This window comes from Gopherus flavomarginatus, chromosome 4, assembly GCF_025201925.1.
Source record: "Gopherus flavomarginatus isolate rGopFla2 chromosome 4, rGopFla2.mat.asm, whole genome shotgun sequence".
NCBI classification, from domain to species: Eukaryota; Metazoa; Chordata; order Testudines; family Testudinidae; genus Gopherus; species Gopherus flavomarginatus.
This window is the reverse complement of record NC_066620.1, coordinates 7,563,354-7,584,524: the sequence shown is the minus strand read 5'-3', so window position 1 is coordinate 7,584,524 and position 21,171 is coordinate 7,563,354. Positions and strand designations below refer to the sequence as shown.

The 21,171-nt window shown below is 50.5% G+C and overlaps 2 protein-coding genes across 3 annotated transcripts; one reads left to right on the top strand and one right to left on the bottom strand.

The window, feature by feature from the left end:
- The first annotated feature begins 5,524 nt into the window (after positions 1 to 5,524).
- Positions 5,525 to 9,377, top strand: THBD (thrombomodulin). Its single transcript, XM_050952139.1, has one exon. It carries the CDS (start codon positions 5,540 to 5,542, stop codon positions 7,181 to 7,183), a length of 1,644 nt encoding a protein of 547 aa, XP_050808096.1. The 5' UTR covers positions 5,525 to 5,539; the 3' UTR covers positions 7,184 to 9,377.
- Positions 9,378 to 16,666: 7,289 nt separating this feature from the next.
- On the bottom strand, positions 16,667 to 20,945 carry SSTR4 (somatostatin receptor 4). Of its 2 annotated transcripts, none has more exons than XM_050952190.1 (2): positions 20,892 to 20,945; positions 16,667 to 20,307 (listed from the first exon to the last, which is right to left on the bottom strand). In XM_050952190.1, the coding sequence occupies exon 2, from the start codon at positions 19,620 to 19,622 to the stop codon at positions 18,381 to 18,383; it is 1,242 nt and encodes a 413-aa protein (XP_050808147.1). In that variant the 5' UTR covers positions 19,623 to 20,307; positions 20,892 to 20,945; the 3' UTR covers positions 16,667 to 18,380. The 2 variants fall into 2 exon arrangements, with proteins under 2 accessions (XP_050808147.1, XP_050808148.1); XM_050952191.1 differs by having other exon boundaries at positions 20,909 to 20,934.
- Between the last annotated feature and the right edge of the window lie 226 nt (positions 20,946 to 21,171).

The following is a 21,171-nucleotide window of genomic DNA, read 5'->3' as shown; positions in this document are numbered from 1 at the left end:
GCTGAGTCTGGGTCAGCGCTGTTTATCAGGGTTGGGTAACCAGAAGCTAACAGGAAAAAGCGCAGAGGAAATCCCCACAGGCTGTCTCCTCAGCTGACCCATCTTACCTCCACTCCCCTGCCTCTGCTTTATTTTGCAGTTAACCACTGTAGAATGCAAGGAGCCTGTGATGATCATTCATCATTATTAATATCTCACGCTTCGAGCAAGAGGGAGTGTTTTCCAAGTCCCTAGCTGCAATGGGAAATTTCAGTAAATTCCCACAGAATCATTTAGGCTTCTTTCTTCTCTTCCAAAGAGCACAGAACCTTCCCCGGCCTAACTCTTTATTAAGGAGACTGACACACCGACACACGCCTTGCCTCTTCGTTACACGTTTAATAGATCGAGGTCGAGATCTGCTGTTGTCGTATGGCTCTAGCCTACAAAAACGGAACAGCCCCTATTAGAAAGTGAAAGCAGCTGGTCTTCCGTTGGGTGAGTTAGCAGAATAAAGACACTACTCTATTGTAATGTGTTTAACCACCACTGCACTTACTTAACCTCAGCTCAGCATCCTTGGAATGGGCAATCAAATGCCACCTACTGGCGGAGACCGGAGTTAAAGAGAAGGCAGGGTGAGGTAATATCTTTCATTGGACCAACTTCTGTTGGTGAGCGAGACGAGCTTTCAAGCTACACAAAGCTTCTCCTTCAGGAATGTCGCCTTGCCACTGATAAAACATTCAAGGCTTCCTACCAATGGCTGCAATGCTGTTAAAATCCAGGCGTGAGATCCTGGCCCCACTGAAATCAAAAGCAAAACTCCCATTGATTTTAAAGGAGCCAGAATTTTTTCTCTGGCTTTTCCACTGGGGACCCCTCAAGAGCAAACCTAGGGAGCACAGCATATTGTGAAGGCTGGCATGCACTTAACTGTCATGTCATCCACTGCATGCTGACACTGCTCCTGTGAAGAGGCAGCGCCTTAGAATTGAATTCCCTGCCTGTTCACAAGGCTGGAGCAGACAGGCATGGGTGAGAGGGTACCTGGAGCATTCAGAGGATGCTAAGAGGAGGTTGGGTTTAGACCCTGGGAGGGATGGGGGAAGAGTTGAACCAGGGGAGATTCTGAGCAGTGGGGAGTGTCTGTGTTGGGGAAGGGGGCGTCCTAGCCTGAGGGGTTGTGGATATTACCTCCCCATGGGAGAGGGGCTGAGCCTGGTGAGGTCAGGTGGGATGGGGCAGCAGGGCTTGAGCCTGAGCTGGGACTAGGGACTTTCTGAACAAGAGGAGGCTGAGCGCTCAGGGGGACTGGGTGGGGAGTTCTGAGCAAGCAGGGAAGAAGAGCACGGGGAAGGCAGCGTGAGGGGGTGAAATGGGGGAGGATGATGAGTATGGGTGTAGGGACGTGGGTGGGCATGAGGGCAACAAACAGGAAAAGGTTGGAGTGGGGGGACAGTGAGACAAGAAGGCACTGAAGGAACTACAGAGGGGAACCCAATATTCTTCCACCATGTCCTTCACTGTGAAGTATCTCCGTTTATCATCCTCCACCATAACCCTCCCTCCAGTGTCCTGGTGTTCCGTGTGAAAATCTGGTCAAGCTCTAGGAAGGGTGGGAATCAGATGGGGGAGAAGGCTATGGACCCCCACCCCCCACTTACATTGGTCACCAGCCACTGCTGCATATATGGCACTGCTCCAAAACTAAAAGGAATTTCTTGGAGTTCTTCTGTTACTTACATGTTCAGTAAAATCCCCCTCAACCACGGCGTACCAGAGTGACCTTTTATCCCTGCTGAAAGGAATTGCTGGCTAACAGAAGACAGTATTTCTGCAACAGAGGCAGCCGCAATCCCGTGTGGTAAAAGTCTGCAGACTGGGGTCTATTCCCATTTCAAGAACTGACTGCATAAGCTTGGACAAGACTTCATTTCTCTGTGCCTCAGTTACCCTCTCTAGAATAATGGGGGTAGCAGAACTCACCCACTTTTGCAGAGCACTTTGAGATGTGCAGCTCTGAAGTGCTACACAGACGTATGACTAGTATGATCACTGGAGTACAGTGCTAATATCTGAACTGTTGCACAGCCAGTCAATTACGGGAAAAGCTGTGGAGTTAGTAAGTACTCTGGGAACTGAGCTCGCTGCGTGCCCACCGCTACCAGTAAGGACAGCGGCAAGACACATGGCGTATGCCCTGTATTAGTGGGCTGGGAAGCAGCAAAATGACAGCTGGGAAGATATTTGATTAAATGAATCCAGACTGTTTTTGCATGTGTCCCAGCTGTGGAGGGACTGAAATCTCCTACCAGAGGAGCAAATAAAAAGAGGCAGCCTGAGACTGAGACACTCAGCTGGCCTAAGTCCCAAACTATGTAATAGGTGAATAGATTTTTAAGGCTAGAAGGCACCATTAGATCACATAGTCTGAGTTTAGTTCCTCAGACCCCAACTGCCCATTAACTGAAGTTATCATTTGTATTAAACAGTCCTCATTGCTGGCTCTGTTCAGTGAGTTTAAATCAGTTTCTCAAGCTTTTGGATAGCGAAAGTGCATACACCACCCTGAAATATGGTGTGGAGCTTGTGCTTAAGGCACTGGACTGGGACTCTGGTGATCTGAGCTAAATCCCTGTCTTTGACACAGGCTCCCTGTGTGTCTTTGTGCAAGTCACTTAATCTCTCTGTGCCTCGGTTCCCTCTCTGTAAAATGAGGGTAATAGCACTTCCTTTCTCCTATCCTTTGTCTGTCTTGTCTGTTTAGCCTGTAAGCTCTTTGGGGCTGTCTCTTGCTCTATGCACGTACTGTGCCTAGCACAATAATGAGGCTATCTAGCTCTCTTGTAGCACTTTTCATCTATAGATCTCAAAGCACCTTCCAACAGAGGTAGATATCATTGTTCCTATTTTAATAGAGGGAAACTGAGGCATTGAGAGGCAAAGTGATTTGCCCAAGGTCACCCAGGAAAGCAGTGGCAGAGCTGGGAATAGCATGCAGATCTCCTGAATGCCCTGATCTTGGTTGGGACCTCTAGACACTATCATATAATAATAAAGGCAGAACTTTATAATTTATGTGAGGAACCCATGTACTATGAATGACACACAGAGACACACAGATGGAGATATACTCTGACAGATACAGCTGGCTCCTGAGCTTTGAGTCTTTCTCCAGAGTGAAATTTCCTGCTGCTCCAGACTGCACTGCGCTGGCCTGGCAGGGGACCAGCTCTCTTGCGTGCTGCTGGCTGGTGCTCTTGTGCTTTGGGAAGGGAAGGGAACCTTTCCCTTTCCAGTCTGTGCCTCTGGCGCACATCTGAGCCACTCCGGACTGCCTTGCCCACAAGGAGGGGGATTCCTGAGCACCCCCGCCCCGGAACTCCTGCTTGGTGGGGCTGCGCAGGCTGACGCATGTGGCTCCAGCCAGGCAGCGAGGACGGGACCTCTTCCTCTTGACAGGCCCAAGGCGATCCCTGGTCATGCTGTTTAATCAGCACTCCCAGTCCAGAATCATGTATCAGCTCTGGGAAAGCAGAAGTGCCCCCCCCCCCCCCCACACACACACACACACTCGCAGCGGGAACAGGGTGAACGGGAACCAGAACCACAGGGCTCCCAATTCCTCCTGCCGTGTATGGGGCAGGCTCAGGCAGCTGGAACAGCAGCTTGCCAGCTTCCAGGCCTTCACTTCTTGAATCACTGGTATAAGGCTTAATAATTGCAGGTCACAGACTTTGCATGGACACTGCACACAAAGTCTTTAGGGCTGGGAGAAACCTCACTGGTGAGCCCTTTATGAGGAAGAAATGTCCAGATCTGGGGGCTGGGAGAACATATTAATTATTTCTATTTAAGTTAGGACAGGACACTGAGGGGCGTGGGGTAATTTTAGACAACACAAAATCACCTCAGGAGAAACTGACAATCAGAGACTATCACGTTTGGAAGGGACCTCCGGAGATGTCTACTCCAACCCCTGCTCAAAGCAGGACCAACACCCACTAAATCATCCCAGCCAGGGCTTTGCCAAGCGGATCCTTAAAACCCTCTAAGGATGGAGCTTCCACTCCCCTTCCAGTGCTTCAGCACCCTCCAGATCAGCTGTTCCCCATCCCTCCCTGTGTTCCTGTTAGCCACACTTGCAGCTGCTGCTGTTTGTCAGTCTCAGGGATGTGGTTCGCTTTGCCACCGGGGCAGGGCAGAGCTCTGAACACGCGGGCGGAATCCGTTTGCAAAAGCCAGGGAGAAGACTTCAGCTCCCCCGAGAAAGAACCCAGGTCCTTCCCTCACTTTCCGGCGGGGACTGTGGACCAGGCGATCCGCTCTGCAGAGGCTGAGGCTTAACGCACGGACCTGCCTGCGGGTCTGATAGCGCAGCAAGGCGGCTCCAGTTTACAGCTCAGCTCTGCGGCGTGCGCTTCGCGTCCTAAACCTTGTCCCGGGATCGAGTCCTGCGCCCCCCGGCAGTGACTCTGGGGAACTCAGCAGCGCCCCCAGCTGGCGCTAGAAGCAATGTGAGCCTACAGCCCCCACGATACAGTCTACAAATCCCGTTTCCACTTTTCCCCTCTGGTTTTCCTTAGTAATCGTTGCACCCCCTTAATAAATCCTCCACTCTGCGCTGGGAGGCTCCCATTTAATGCTCGGGATCTTTACCCGAATAAAACGCGCAATAGTATCAAATCTGATGAACTAAGAAGGGGCTATTAGGGTAAGCCACATGGCCTCCCTACCAAACAGGCAATCCATATTCAGCACCAACCTCCTGTCACGCCCCGCGTCCCCTGGGAGGAGGACAGTTTACTTCTCACACATGTGGGGAAAGGGGAGCTGGGATCGGGTTTTAAAGCGTTCAGGCGGGCGTGTGGCAAGGACAGGTGCCAGTGCCTGGAAGATCCGTACTGGGAAATCTGCTCACACTGTCCTGTCTCTTTGCAAGTAGCAGGGGAAGCGTCCACTAGCAGTAGTTCGTACCTGGACCAAAGGCAGAGTTGGTACATAACGATCCACGTAACGTTCCCACGACTAACCTCCTCCGTTCGCCCTGGATCCAAACGGGTCTCTTGAGGCTCCGGAATGAGCTCCCCCCCCCCCATTGCTGCGCGAAAGCACTTTTCAGGGCTGGGCTCAGACCTCCGAAAGCCCAGCTCGGGGTGCGGCGCGCTGGGTGTCCCCCCCACCTAATCCGGCCGACTCCCTAGTGCGACGAAGGGCCAGGCTGTTATTCCAGGGCCAGGCGAGTTCAGAGGGCGGAGGGGGGCTGATTGTTTTCCACCAGGGCCCTCCTCCCACCCGCTTCCCCCCCTCCCTGCAGACAATGAGTCCCCCACCCTCCCTCCGCCCCTCGGGTGACCGTGATTTGCTCCGGCGGCTGGGGGGCGATCCCAGCCCCGGCCGGCGCTTCCTGCGCTGCAGCGCCTCTATAAAAACGTGGGCACAGAGCGAGCGGAGGCATGACCGAGGTTTCCCAGCGCCGGGCGTGCAGGGGAGCCGCCGATTGCTCGCGGGCAGCCCCCCACCGCCAGCCCCGTGCTCAGCTCCGCCGCCCCGCACCATGCTGCGGCTCTGCCTGGCGCTGGTGGCCACGGCCCAGCTCGGGCGCTCGGCTCCCGCCCCGCCGCAGCCCGCGGGCGCTCAGTGCATCGAGCACGTCTGCTTCGGCGTGTTCTGGGGGCGCCAGCGGTTCCCCGGCGCCGGCCGGCTCTGCCAGGCCGGCGGGGGGCAGCTCATGACGGTGCGCTCCACGGTGGCGGAGGCCGCCATCGCCCTGCTGGTGCGGAACCGGAGCGACGCCAGCCTGTGGATCGGGCTGCAGCTGCCCGCGGGCCAGGCGTGCTCGGACCCCGCCCGCCCGCTGCGGGGGTTCCGCTGGGTCACGGGCGACGAGCGCACGGACTACACCCGATGGAGGCCGGGCGGCCGCGTCTGCGGGTCCCAATGTGTCTCCGTGGCGGCCCCGGAGCTCACTTGGGAGGAGAAGCGGTGTGACTCCGAAGCAGACGGCTTCCTGTGTGAGTACAGTTACCCCGGCACGTGCCCCAAGCTCTCCCCCGGGGCAGGCGTGGCGGTGACCTACACCACCCCCTTCGGGGCGCAGGACAGTGACCTCCTGGTCCTCCCTCCCCAAACCACTGCCTCGGTCCCGGCCCTGGGCGTGGAGCTGGTGTGCCAGGAGCACAGCAGCGGGGGCATGCGGTGGAGCTCCGCCAGCCCCGGGGCCTGGCACTGCCAGCTGGAGAATGGCGGGTGCGAGGCTTCGTGCCAGTGGGATGGCGGGACCCCGCGCTGCACCTGCCCCCAGGGGAAGCAGCTGGACCAGGACCAACGCAGCTGCTCTTCCCTGTGTGCCAACGCCCCCTGCGAGCACCACTGCATCCCACTCACCGTGAACTTCACTTGCATGTGCCACGAGGGCTATGAGCTGGCTGAGGATGGCATCAGCTGCAGAGACATCGATGACTGTAAAACCAAACCGGACCTTTGTGACCAAGTGTGCATCAACACCGACGGGGGCTTCCGCTGCCAGTGCCACTCGGGCTATGAGCTGGTGGAGGGCAAATGTGAGGACGTGATCGATTGCTACGAAGAGAAATGTCACCACTGGTGTGTTGATGTGCCCGGGGGTTACAAGTGCAGCTGCTTCAGCGGATATGCCCCATCCCTCCAGGACCCCAACAAATGTGTCCAATTTTGCAACCAGACTGAATGCCCAGCAGACTGTGATCCGCATACACAGGATACCTGCTACTGCCCCGATGGCTTTGTTCTGGATCACTACAATGGTAGTACAAAGATGTGTGTTGATATTGACGAGTGTGAGCAAAGCTATTGTGATCAGCTGTGCACGAATAAGCCAGGCAGCTACACGTGTCATTGCCAGGAGGGGTACAGCCTCCACAAAGAGCACAAGTGTATTTCTGAAGATGAGTTTTCAGGTGAGACGGAGTCCTACCCAACAACAGCAGCCCCCACCCATGTCCCACCGAAGTCAGACAGCCTCCACCCTGGAGTGCTGATCGGAATCAGCATTGGCATCTTGTCCACAATTTTGGTCCTGATGGCCATTCTCTACCACCTGATGAAGAAGCACTTCCCAGGTCATGGAGCCATGGATTATAAATGTAGCAACAGGACAGAAAAGGAAGTGGTGCTGCAACAAGTCCCCCCGGGATGCCCCTCTGCTTCCCAGAAACTGTAAAGAATCTCATTGGATTGAAAGGAGAAAGATGGAATTGGGTGGAATTTTTCAAATTTCCCTGAAAAATTTTCAAGGAAATTTATTAAACTAGCTGCAGAAAAATATGCTTTGCAGGAGATGAGAAGACTGAATGGCAAAGTGTATAATGGTGAGCTAATCCCATTTGTGTGTCTTCATTTGTAGATGCCTTTTTGATTTTCCCCCCTTTTCCAGACTTGGCAATCTTTACAGGGTTTCAAGAGAGAACTTTATTTTTTGTGCATTGAGAAAACTGCCCTTGTTTGGAACGGACTATTGAAATCTGACTATAAAAGAAGAGTATATGCAATGGACTAGTCAACAATAATAGATTTTGAAGTGGTGTGGTGAAAGTGACTTTCATCCAGAGACAGTGTCATGAGTTCGTTCCCACATCAGACTGGAGCTACTGAGCAATTGGGGAGAGTTGGAATGCTCCTGCGACAGACATAGGTTTGGCTTATTTTTTAAAAACTGCTAATTAGTAACAAATACCAAAGATCTTTCCGTCAGTTCTCCTGCCTTCCATCGTCCTGTCCTCTTTGTTATCTGTAAGAAATTGCAGCTCCCCACGTTTATCTATCTTAGAGGTTTGTACTGACACCCGTTACCACAGTATCTGAGCACTTTTCATGTAAAATCAATAGCAAAAGCAAAGCCCCTAATGGACTTTATGGAATCTCTGTCCCTTCCCCCTTTCAGGGTCAGAACTCTGCTTATTTGGTTGCTGTTTGTTTGTTTGTTACAGGTTTTTTTGTTTTGGGTACATGGAGCTGTCAATGGTATGTCATTGTTGCTATGGTGGAAAAGCCTTCCCATGTGATGGTTGTGTCTTCCAGTCACATTTTCTCTAGAGGTTTTGTTCCCCTTCTCTCACTGTCAGGTTAAAACACCATTAACAAAACCACTTCATATTCTCTTATTGATAAGAACGTATGAACCACCATATTGGGTCAGACCAAAGGTCCATCTAGCCCAGTATCCTGTCTACTGACAGTGGCCAATACCAGGTGCCCCAGAGGGAATGAACAGAGCAAGGAATCATCAAGTGATCCATCCCATCACCCATTCCCAGCTTCTGGCAAACGGAAGCTAGGGACACCATCCCTGTCCATCCTGGCTAGGGACATCATCCCTGTCCATCCTCCATGAATTTATCTTTTTCTTTTTTAAAATCCTATTATAGTCTTGGCTTTCACAACATCCTCTGGCAAGGAGTTCCACAAGTTGACTATGCATTGTGTGGAAAAAATACTTACTTTTGTTGTTTTAAATCTGCTGCCTATTAACATGATGGCATGATGATTTTTGCCCAGTGCTGCTAAACCCTCTGGCTCCTGTCCAGATGGTTGCTATGGGCCCAGTCCTACCCACACAGTGGTAAAACTTCCATTCAGTGGAAGCAGGCTCAGGTCCTCTGTCTGCCATCCAGTATTATAGTGGGCAAAATCTGAAAAAAATATTTCCCATTTTCCTTTTCCACATCTTTTTATCAAGTGTTGAGATGAAGGGTTAGGAGGCTATAAAAGCCTAGGGTCAGATCAGTGTTCAGAGGAGATGGGAAGTACAACCTTCATGAGATTGTGGGAGAAAATACACCCAAATGCTGAGGATTCTAAGGGCCTTTTTCTGCTTCTATTAAGCCAATGGAAGCTTTGAGCTCTACTGGATAGGGTCCCGTGCCTATGAAATATTGATGTGCAGCAGTGCTTAGTTTTCTAGCTGTACATTTTACAATTCTGGGATAGCAAACCCAGACATAGAGGTGACAGCTTGCAAACGAACTGATTGATAAGAAGCATGCAGGCTACCAGCTGGTTGTACTTAAGAAAGTTTACTATTAAGAGATTGAGAAACTTGATTTTTCTAATCTTCCTCTTTTGGGGTGAAAATAACTGTAGGTACATACAAAGTGAGACTGCTGTCACATGGTATTGTTTTTTTTCCTGATATGTCAGCATGATCAAAGTACATTTCAACTTTTGAAAAAAAGAGAAGAAATGTGTTACATGAAATCTAGCTTTCTTACTGTAAATGGTTCAATCCACAGTTTTGTAAATGCGGCACATTTGTAAATAGTTATTTATTTATTGGAACTGTACTCTATGCAATGCATAATCACTTTGTGATTTCACAGGCATATAAATAAAGCTTGACAAACCTGGTTTATAGAAAATGTGGTAATGAAATGTTCTTTCTGTCCTCTCCCACCTGACTTCCCTGAATAACAGCAGATGCTGATCTTTCCTTAATCTGGCCAGTAACAAAATCATTCTTGGTTATCAGAAGTGCCCAACTCCCACAGATCCCATTGCAGTCCATGAGTGCTGCAACTTCCAGCACCTTTGAATATCAGGCCAAACGTTCTTTTGTGACTCTTTCACAAGTGCGTTTATCAGTGATAGTGAACGGTAAATAATGGAGAACAAGATTAACGTTTAAAGATCAACGTTAATGAAATAGAAATAAAGTGATAGCTACATAGGGCCAAATTTATCCTTCATGTCACTCCACTGAAATATCTATATCCACATGTACAAAACTCCTTTTGAAGTCAGTGGATTTTTGTGAGTGTGAACAGGATTTGGCCCTGTGGGAGTTGCCTGTGGCTGAGACAGTTTGGCCATGTGTCTTTATCCGAATCCTGTTGACTTGAATGGGAGTTCAATAGGAACAAGGATTGGGCCTGAAGTTTGTATGTTACTGCAGATAAAATCAGCTGTAGTGGCACCTGTGAAAGTTGAAATGCAGCTCCTGCTATAATCCTCCTTTTCCAGTTGCTCATAAAGTTGACAAATAAATTCCTTTTGGGCTGGATTTACTCCCATTCCCAGCCCAGGGGTGAGTTCGTTTATAGAAAATTTCAGCAAAAAGTTCTCAGCTACTTTTGAGTGCTGCACAGGGGAGAAGAGAATCTCCTCTGTCTGTTCTGGAACTGGCGCATTAAACACAAGACTGAGAATGGGGAGGCCCGGCTGGTTCCACCGGGACTCGCTGTGTGACTTCACCATGTCTCTTTAAACTCTCTGTGCTCCACTTTCCCTAGGTGTATAAAGGGGCTAAAGATTACCTTCCTCTTGAGAGAGTTGTGAGGATTGATTAATCCTTGTACAGTGCTTTGAGAATGAAAAGTGCTGCATGAATACAAATAATCACAGAAGAAATGTCCTGCCAAGTATCCCAGTTTTACTGACTTCTACAGGGAACTGAGGGTCTTACGGGCATATATGTTTTGAAGAAATGGGGAGGGATCAAGGGGAGGGGAGGAAAGGTTACTAGAAGCATTTTCTTGGGTGAGAAAATGCAAGTAAAAGGTGATGGGTGAAACCCTGGCCCCATTGAAGTCCAGGGCCATTCATGTCCGTTGCGCCAGGATTTCACCCCCAAGAGAGAAGACTGACAATAAAAGATGAAGGGGTGGCCTACTATCCATGGGTGGTGAGGAGGTTTTGGTCAAGGGTGGCTGGTTTTGCAAAGCTTCCATCCAGCGTGGCTGGATTCCAGTGATCTCATTCAAAGAGGGTTAGGAACTGGTCACCTTGTTCAAGAGCAGCAGCTAGGTTGTGGAGCCAGTCCACACAGGTGCAACTCAAGGAACTTGCAAACTATCGGCAATTTTTATTGTGGTTCCCCCGCCCCCTTTCTGTCGCTAACCCAAACCAACACAGCAGCAAACGTCCCAGAAGCAGGAAATTAAAGGGAATCCTACCTTACTGTCAATCAAGGCTGATGAATCAGAACCCCATCAGAAAGTGCCCTTGTTTCTGTTCCCCCACCCCATGTGTTGAGGGGCTTTTGGTTGGCTGCAGGAGTTACATTTTAGTTATTTTTTCTCGGCTCTGCTCACTTTCCCAGGATTTGAGCCCAAATGCTCCTGTCCGCCTCCAGCTGCACGGGTCCAACTCCTTGGAGGGTAACGATGTAACTGAGAGCAGGATTTGCCCCTTTGGTTTTCTAAGAGTCTATTACCAACACTTGCTGCAGCAACTACGGTACCTGTCATTAGCCATTTTAATAACGGCCCTTTCACAGAGACTTTCTGGCCATGTCCCCTTATTACTCACAGGCTTTTAGAGTCTCAGGGCCTCATTCTCAGTGCCATTAAAATCACTTTAACATAAAGGAATCTCAAAGGAAGGGATGAAAATGGCCCTCTGAGAATACCTGGCCAGTGAGAAGCTGGTGAAGTGCTCTACCCCGGCCTGGCTTCCAGGTCCCAGCACAGGAGATAGGTCAGGGGCGTGGCTGGACTGGACGGCACTATGGCTGTTCATGGCATCTCAGAGCTAATTGAGAGCCATAAGAAGCAGCGTGTAAGTTAGAGCCACCCTGAGGCTATTCTAACATATACCAAAGGGCAGGCAGAGCCCTGCACAGCCCCAGAATATACTTAAAACATCTTAATCCCCTCTCTTCATCTCTGCCTCGCCCTCCCCCCTGTGCAGGAAAGGAGCAACTGGGAATCAAGTTTTCATTATTCTAAGAGGTTTACATTATGTATATCCACTTCAATTGTTATTCAAAGCAGCGACAAGTAAATGAAATACAGATGTTTCCCCTAGAGCTGCTTCAATGTATGCCCAGAAATAATATGGGTTTGTTTTAAAACAACCCCAAAAGTTTACATCGGACAGTGCATCCAAATGTTTCCCTTTGGGTGGCATATGAGAGACTCAATCCTACACCAGGAGGCTCGCTGGAGTCCGGGAGACCCATGGGACAATTCTTATGAGTAAAGGAAGTGGAACTTTGTGTGATATGATGAATTCCAGCCCTACCAATACCCTACCTGCCACTGATGTCATCTCTTGAATATGGGTTCCAGATGATGCACCCCACCCTGATTTACGTATGGGAGATCTTGGACGGCAAAGTCAGGTCAGGGTTTAAACTCCCAGCTGAGCCTTCATTTGAATGAACTCTCGGAAGATCCAGCTGTGGGTGAACGATTCCCCCTGATTTTGGTCCTTTTCTCCCTCTGCCTTTTGAGCTTTGCCCTGGGCTGCTGGGTCAGCCAGCTCGCCTGGCCGCAGACAGCGGGAGAGCCACCAAATATTGTTTTAACTGTTCAGGGTGAAGCAAAATGTAATTGCAGGCTCTTTCTGCGGGCCGTGGAGGAGAAGCACACAAGGAACTTTCCATCTCGTTTAAGTGCCTTCCCCACACGCCTGTGACAATGGGGCAGAGGCTGCTGCCTCTATGCACCCTCTGACGCCCGAAAGGGGATGGAGAGGAGGTGGACCCATCATCCTTGTTCCCCTGCCCTCCAGGCACCGGTCAGCTCTGCTCCCAGGCACTCAGCGGGCAGTATGGCGCCTCCATTGGAAGCATGTAGCAACAGGCATATTCTTTCTGTGCATTAGGGAGCTCCCACACAAATTCCTGGTAGTACAAACTGGGGGGATAGCGTAAGGAGTCTTGGTACAGGGGTCAGTTAAACACAGCGACTGCTTCCTGTTGGGGCTTGCTAGGGTGTGGCCTACCTCACGAGGGGAGGGAAGCCTGTGGAGAGAGTGCCCCTTCCCCTTGCCATCCACACACCTGTTAGCAGAGCTCACCAGTTATAGAGAGGAGATATGCTAACCAGTCATGGAGAGGAGAACATGCTGCCATGACCCCCCCCCAACCACATACTTCTAAAATAAACAACACTGAAAACCAACTCCCCCCCTCTAGGAAATAGATTCCTCTAGAGCGGAATTCGTGTCCTGTTCACACTGCCAGCTGTAAGGTCTTGATCTTGCACCTTGTTACTTTGCTGCTTGTGCAATCGTTTACACCAGTGCAAGGTGCGTGCAAAGTAGGTGCAAAGCAGTTGCATAATGCTACCTCTCTGATTTGGTAGCCTTTAGCATTCGCTTTGTCTTGGGGTAAATGATCCGGGAGGTTGAATAACAGGGAAAATCAGGAGGCATTAAATACCCAACACTTTTTTGAATTTTGAATTTTTAAGTGACAAAAATAACCAAGCTAGAGAAATGAAGCTTCATTGAAACCTGGTGATTCATGGGGAAACTGATCCAGACTTTTACAAAGTGAAGCTACCAGTCTGGTCCAGACTTCCAAGTCCTTCATTTAGGTCAGGCCACTTTTAATTGTTTAATAAAAGCAAATGGAAGGTACCATGTGCACGGCTCCTCTGTCCCCATGTTAGATGTACATTGAACATTGTCTCCTTCTCCAGTGAATCCAGGCTTCGTAACTAGGTAACGTCCTGAACAGAAAGGGAAGGCCAGAGAAACTTCTGAACACCAACAGTCATGTTCTTCCCCAGGATATATGCTGGTCCAGAGTCCTGGGTGGGATGTTCAAATGCAGTCAGTGTTGGTCTAAGGCAGGGGTGGGCAAACTATGGCCAGGGGGCCACATCTGGCTTCAGACGTTTTAATCCAGCCGTTGAGCTCCCACCAGGGAGTAGGGTCCGTTGCTTGTCCTGCTCTGGCGCTCCAGCCAGGTAGCGGGGGCTTGCCCTGCTCCATGTGTGCCATGGCTCCGCACAGCTCCCAGAAGCAGTGGTATGTCCCTGCTCCAGCTCCTACAGGTAGGGGCAGCCAGAGGGCTCCACACACTACCCCAGTCCCAAGCGCCACCCCCGCAGCGCCCATTGGCCAGGAACCATGGCCAATGGCAGCTGCAGGGGTGGCGCCTACGGATGGGGCAGCACGCAGAGCCACCTGGCCGCACCTCCACACAGGCGCTGGAGGGGCGTATGCCGCTGCTTCTGGAAGGTGCTTGAGGTAAGCACCACCTGGAGCCTGCACCCCTGAGCCCATGCCCCAAGCCCATGCCCCAGCCCTGATCCCCTTCCCACCCTCCAAACCCCTTGGTCCTGGCCCAGAACACACCCTCCTACACCCCAAACCTCTCATCCCCAGCCCCACACCAGAGCCCGTACCCCCAGACAGAGCCCTCACCCCCTCCTGCATCCCAACCCCCAATTTTGTGTGCATTCATGGCCCGCCATACAACTTCCATACCCAGATGTGGCCCTGCGGCCAAAATGTCTGTCCACCCCTGGTCAAAGGCCTGATCTACACTGTTACTTTGACATAGCTATGGTGCTCAGAGGTGTGAAAAATTCCCACCGTTGAGTACATGGCCAGGCTGACCTCACTCCGGTGTAGATGTGGATAGGCCAGTGGAAGAATTCTTCCTTCAACCTAGCTACCAATGCTCAGAGAGATAGATTACGTACAGTGATGGAAAAACCCCTTTTGGTGCTGTAGGAATCACCTACACTATGGCACTACAGCAGTGCATCGCGGCAGTGCCAGACCTGTGCCATTATAGCAACTGCAGTGTAGCCTCACACTGCTCCCATTGAATAAAGAGGAGTTTTACCAAATGGGAACACAGTTAAGCCTGGTGTATATCTGAAAGTTGGACTGGTATCAATGTGATGGTTAGGGGTGTGATATTTTTTCCTGACACACTTATACTGGTACAAGCTTTAAGGAGGATACAGTTATGCTGGAATAAACAGGCTTTACACCAATACAGTTTATTCCCCAGCCCCACCTCCTACCAGTGTGTGTGTGTGGTTGTTCCACTTTAACCACACCAGTATAACACTAGCCCCGTACCAGCATAGTTAAGAGGCACAACTTTCTAGTACAGACCAAGCCATAGGCCAACACTGAGTGCTTCTGAAAATCCTGTCCAATATATCTGAACTAGCTGAAAAATTAAGAAAATGACCCCCCTTAAATTAATAATAGTAGAAGTGCCCCAAACACGCCTTTTCTATTATTTCCTCTGACTCTTCTACTGTGAATAATTTTTACAGCAGAAAAAAAATGGAAAAAATCAATTAAATAGCCACCGGTGAAAAAGTCATTACATAAACAAAAACAAAAAGTGAAAAAAGTCACAATATAAACAAAAAGCTACTCTGTAGCCACCCCTATAAGAAGCCATCCAGTGGGATTTTTCTTAATGTTGTCATCCTAACTCAGTCAGACTGGAAATAAGATTCATGTTTTTATCAGTGAGGATAATTAACCATTGGGACAGGTTGCGAAGGGATGTGGCAAATTCGCCCCCACTTGGAGTCTTTAAATCAATATGAGGCGTCTTTCTACAAGATATACTCTAATCTAGTTCATCCTGCAGCGCTGGGTTTGATGTAGGACTCACGGGGTGACGTTCTGTGGCTACAGAGGGTCAGATTAGGTGACCATTCTGGACTTAAATCTCTGAATCAAAGACACTTAACTAAAGCACTCTCAAGATTTGACAATATCCTGAGTTACATGCCGTGCCAAGGCTCCTGTGAGCAGCAAGAGAGAGAAGGGCGTTTCGATGTTGGGAACATTTGTAGTCATGGGGCTGAGTGCTGTTGTACACACCCAAGGCATGGCAATATCCCAGCACAGGACACACCCAGAAATTAGCTTTGTATTTTTATTGCTTGAGCATAATTGAAATGTTATTAAAGAACCTCTTCCAGGCCAAGATCCCTTTGCCTCCCCTGTGTGCAATTGAAAGTTAAGAACAGTGTAACAGTTGTCAAAGTCGAAAGGGCAGCACAGGGTTGTCCTTTGGGAACATAACCTTTGCCTGTACCTCAACTGGCAGTGATGCAGTTGAAGAGTGATCAGCCGCTCTGGGAAATCGTGCAGGGCCCAGCACCAGCGGTTGTTGTGCAAGCGTTTGTGGGGCCTGAGTCTCCGCTGCCCTGCATCTTGTGCTGTCCTTTACATGAAGGCAAAATGGGTGCAAAATGTTACCGGATCAGAACGCTAGGGGCACATTACACTGGTGGAAAGGACTGCAGAAAGTGAAGAACCAGGAGCCCCAGCCCCATGACGAGCTGCCAAGATAGTGCAGTGGTTAGCCAGAGGCCAGGAGTCACTTAATGCCATTTTACAGGGCGTATCCAGCAGATGGAAACCCTGACATAAATCTTCCCAGGAGCACTATGACTCCCAACACCCTGATCTCGAAAAGCTAGAAGCGCATGTTTATCCATGCTGCAAGCTGTCTCATCGACTGAGAATGGGACTACGCACAGAGCAGAATGGTAAGCACAGGCCTGGTGTGGGCCCAGATTTGAAGCATCTTAGATAAATCTGTCCACCTCAGATTCTTGCACTCCTTTGTCAACTGACAGTGATGAGGATTAAGGTGGTCTCCAGTGTCCATGTGACTACTTAGATTGTGAGCTCTGAGACCGTCTTTTTGTTCTGGGTTTCTAGTGTAACAGAGTCCTGGTCTCTGACTAGATGCTATGGTAATAATAATAATTAACAGGAGTGCGTTGTAGAAAAGAAGACCAATGGGACCATGTTGATGGATGTGGCCGCGCCAGCAGACAGAAACATAAAGAGAAAACAAGACGAGACGATAGTGAAGTACTATGCAGAGCTATGCCACAAAGTGGAACGATTATGGAAAACACGGATGACCGTGATTCCAGGGATCGCTGGAACACTTGGAGCAATCTCTAACGGTATGAATGGGCAACATGATCAGTGACTTCCAGGAGGCAGTGTTTTAGGTACTGCAAGAATTTTAGGGAAAGTCACACGAGAACAAGTGCATTTGAGCACCTAAAATGCAGGAATTCCCCGGAGGGTGGAACAAAACTCCTGACTACCCAAACCTTTGGAGTCGGTTTCTGGTTAGGATTTATTGCTGATTCACTGGGATACATTTTAGACTGTAGCTTTCCACTTTTTATGCCTAAAGATCTTGTATGCTGTGAAGGCTGTTTGTTTAAAAAACAAAACCATCCCCATAATGTAATACTTAGGGATAATAATAACAGCATTACATGCCAACATTTTGGCTTTTTATTTTTCCATGGCACAATTACAGATCGGATCATTCATGGCACAACTACAGCTCAGTCCTACCCACCACTGCTCTTTCTAAGGAACTAAAAGAACCTCAAGCATTTAAAAAGTCTGGATTCTATTTATGTTCATGTCAATGGCAAAATTCTCATTCACAACATCGGCGGTAGGCTGTGCCTTAAATCAGTATTTTGGGGTTAGGTTACTGTCACTCATTGAACTTTCTGCAAACTAGGGAGTACTATTTTCCCTTTAGAGACACTTTATTAGGTTAATGGGTGGATTTTCAAAAGGACCCCGCAGCCTCCTTTCTTCTTAATAGGAGTTGTGCCCTTTTGAAAATCTAGTCATTAATTGCTAAGGATGGCGCATCCCCTTCTGAACACTGGTCACAAAAGATTAAAGAAGATAGGTTCTCTCTCTCTCTCTTGAATTTTAATTACCAGCCTGGCCTTAGAAGGGCTGAGCCTATTCCCAGTGAGATCAACAGAAAAACTCCTCCTGAAGTCATCAGGCTCAGGATGTGGTCCCAATGCTGACCATTAGTCTGTATCATATCCTTAGCCTTTTGTGCTGAGCAGGCTCACAGAATCATAGAATATCAGGGTTGGAAGGGACCTCAGAAGGTCATCTAGTCCAACCTCCACTCAACGCAGAACCAATCCCCAACTAAATCAAAAATATTTTTAAAGTAATGTTGGCAATCAGTTTTATATATAAAGAGATTTTCTTAAAATATGGAGATATACTGATCTTATAGACCTGGAAGGGTCACAGCAGGGCCAAATATTGTCCCTGACAGATTTTTGCTCTAGATCCCTAAATGGCCCCCTCACAATGCTGGGTTTAGCAGGCCAAAGCTCAAACCACTGAGCTCTCTCTCCCCCGCATAGGAAACAACCCATGTCAGAGAAGCCCAATAGAGAACCCTGCCCTGTGAGCAAATGCCCGGGATGGGAGTGGCTAAGAGAATCCTCATTCTAGGCCCTTTGCCACCTTGAGTGGCACCTTACTCCAAGCATGGCCCCCATGGTCTCAGTGGCAAGGGACTGCTCAGGCTACAGAAGGAATCAATCAAGACACAAGCCCAGCCACCCAAAGAGAAAAAAGCAGGTGCAGGTCTCTCAGCCAGCTTACCCAGCACCTGTACAAGCCCCATCCCAGCTGCAGCCAAAGGCAGGAGCCAACCCAGAAGCAACTGGCCCTCACGCTGAGGACTTACGCAGGCTTCTTTACCCCGTTGGTCTGTTTCTGAAGGGTGAGATGCAGCGGCGGGGCGATGGTGCTCATTACAAGATGCTGGTCCTGCCAAGGCAGGGGCTGGGCCAGGAGGAGGCACCCTTTCAGAAGGCAGCGGCCCTGAGGAGGAGGACACATGCCGTCTAGAAGGTGGTGGTCTTTGCAAGGAGGGTGCCAGGCGTACAGCAGGGCTCAGGGTGCACAGGCTCCCGCTGGCAATGCAAAGATGGGCACATGCCGCCTTTGCTCGTCTCCTCCCCCTTGGGGATGGCACAGAAATCTAGCGGCTCCTCCTCCTCTTCCTCCTCAGCGGCACCCAGGCCCGGGTGGCAGCAGCAGCAGAAGCTGGCATCGCAGCACCGCCGCAGCACCGCATGGAAGGAATGCCTGAAGTTCTCCGAGAGGAAGCCATAGAGGATGGGGTTGGCACAGCTGTTGGAGTAGCTGAGAATGACAGAGGCATTGTTCACCGTGGCATCCAGGTGGCCAGGCAGCAGCAGGTTCACCAGCTGAACCACATAAAAGGGCATCCAGCACACGACGAACATGGCCACCACGATCAACACCAGCCGGGTCAGCTTCCCCTCCGAGCGCCGCCGCTGCTGCCAGCCCACCCGCTGAGCCACCACCCGCATCTTGCCCACAATCAGCAGGTAGCAGAGGCCCATGGCCAGCACCGGCAGCAGGAAACCCAGCAAGGTTGTGTAGACCACAAAGGCAGTTGACCAGGCCGGACTAGGCCACAGCAGGTTGCAGGCCATCGCTCGGCCGTCGTGTGTGGCGGCTGTGCCGGCAAAGATGGGGATGGGTGAGGCCACCAGAAGCGAGAGCAGCCAGACCCCTCCGTTGACCATCTTGGCCACCCTGGGCCGGCGATAGGTGGCTGCCCGCAGTGGGTGCACCACAGCAATGTAGCGATCCAGGCTGAGCACGGTCAGGCAGAAGACGCTGGTGAACATGTTAAGCCCGTCCACGCCCAGCACGGTGCGGCACAGGGCCCGGCCGAAGGGCCAGTGGTGCAGCGCTGCTGAGGTCGCCACGAAGGGGATGCTGAGCATGAGGAGCTCGTCGGCAATGGCCAGGTTGAGCAGGTAAATGTTGGTGGCTGTCTTCATCTTGGCGTAGCGCAGGATGACGAAGATCACCAGTGAGTTGCCGAGCAGGCCTAGCAGGCACACCAGGGCATAGATACACTGGATCACTACCGTGCCTGCAATCTCTCCGATAGTGCTACCCCATTCCTCCACCCTTTGCCGCTGATCCAGCTGTGCCATGGAAGTGCTGGTGTTGGGAGGGACGTCGGAAGCCATCCAGCTGGATGGAGTCCACATAGCCCTGCTTGCCTCTTGGGATCCCGCAGGCAGGTGGCTGGCATCGGTGCTCATGTTAGCAGCTGTCCCATTGGCGGGGAGGGGAGAGCAAGGGGCTGCAGGGCCTGGATGCTGTTGGGGATGGATGATGCTAGAGCATGGGTGATGCTGGGGAGGGGGTGACTGCTGAGGCAGGGGATGGCTGGTTTTGCCTGCTAAGGAATGGAGGCTGCTGAAGGATGGAGGCTGCTGCCAGGAGCTGGATTCTGGTGGAGGACGAGTGGCTGCTGCCTGCCAGCGGATGGTGCTGCCGGGAGATGAAGAATATCGCCGGGGTTGGAGGATGCTGCCTGGCAAGTACGCTTCTCAGCATACAGATGGTTCAAAGAGAGAGAGAGAGGAGGAAATGTGAGTTTTCAGTGCCTGTAGCAGCAGCAGCTGCAGAATTGTGCTCTCCGCTGCTGCTGCCTGAATGATCAAATCGTTGTCATACACCTCCAGTAGCTCCAATCACAGGCCGCCCTCTCCCAGGCAAGGGTGCCTTTGACTTGCTTCACGGCTAGACAACAGCATACTGCAAAATGCAGCTCTGGGAAGGTTCGGCATTGACCGATTCAGACAATGGACGCAGAGCCAGGGGTGTGCTTTTGCTGCGACGCCTCTGCAGCAGTGGCAGCTGGCCGTTAAATAGAAAGGAACAATACTTGAACTTTTCAGCTTTATTCGGGCGCTCCACAGACCTTGATTATTTCATTAGCCCCTGCAAGGAAGGTAAATAAATGAAAAAGCTTTCCTGCTGCTGAGCAGTAATCCGACTCTACAGACAGCCGCAATGGCATCAATAGGCTCCGAATAAGGTCAGCAATAAGGTCCTAATCAAGGTGAATAAAATTAGCGGGCTCTGGCCCCTGTAAAGGCCACTCTCCTTCCCTTTTCATCCGAGTTACTCTCATTTGCTTGAATCATTTCTGGCCTGTAATAAACTGTTTCCACAGGGAGGTACAGCTTTCTGATCAGGAGTTTCACATGTAAAATCAATGCCCACCCTTCCCCCTTCTGTTTGATATTCCCCTTGCCAGTGCTCTGAAAATGGCTAAGGGAAATGCTTCCTTTTTGAGTATCTCCCCTGTCCGTCCGAGCAGCCTGTTAGAATGGTGTGGGGGGGATGTTCATATACACAGATCAAACAGTTGCCGGTAACTCTGCGTAATAGCTGCTGGTTGCATTGCAGGGGCAATATGGGCATCTTGGAGAGGGGGAAAGCGTCTCACGGCAAAATTGTCCCCTATCAGTAACAACATTTATATTTATCATCCCCAAGGACAGCGCAAATTGTATACATACAGGAATCAAGGAGGTACCTGTGGGAGACGGTCATGCAGGCAAGCAGCACACAGCACAATCCAAGGTGTCGCCACATGGGCTAGGCTTTAAAGGAAGGAAGGTTGCCTTGGCAACTAGAGATGGCCGTCCCTGATTGGCTGGCGCTCAGGTGTTTGGTTTGAAATCACTTCCCACTGCAGAGAAGAGCAAAGGGTTGGGGTTTGCCTCCCCCCACAAACATGGAATTTCTCTTGCCAGGCTGGATACAGAAGCAGAGCGGGGGAAAGGAAGGAAGCGAATC

What these genes read in the sequence shown, in the direction of transcription:
- THBD (XM_050952139.1), top strand. Translation starts at nt 5,540, where the DNA reads ATGCTGCGGCTCTGCCTGGCGCTGGTGGCCACGGCCCAGCTCGGGCGC.
- SSTR4 (XM_050952190.1), bottom strand. Translation starts at nt 19,622, where the DNA reads ATGAGCACCGATGCCAGCCACCTGCCTGCGGGATCCCAAGAGGCAAGC.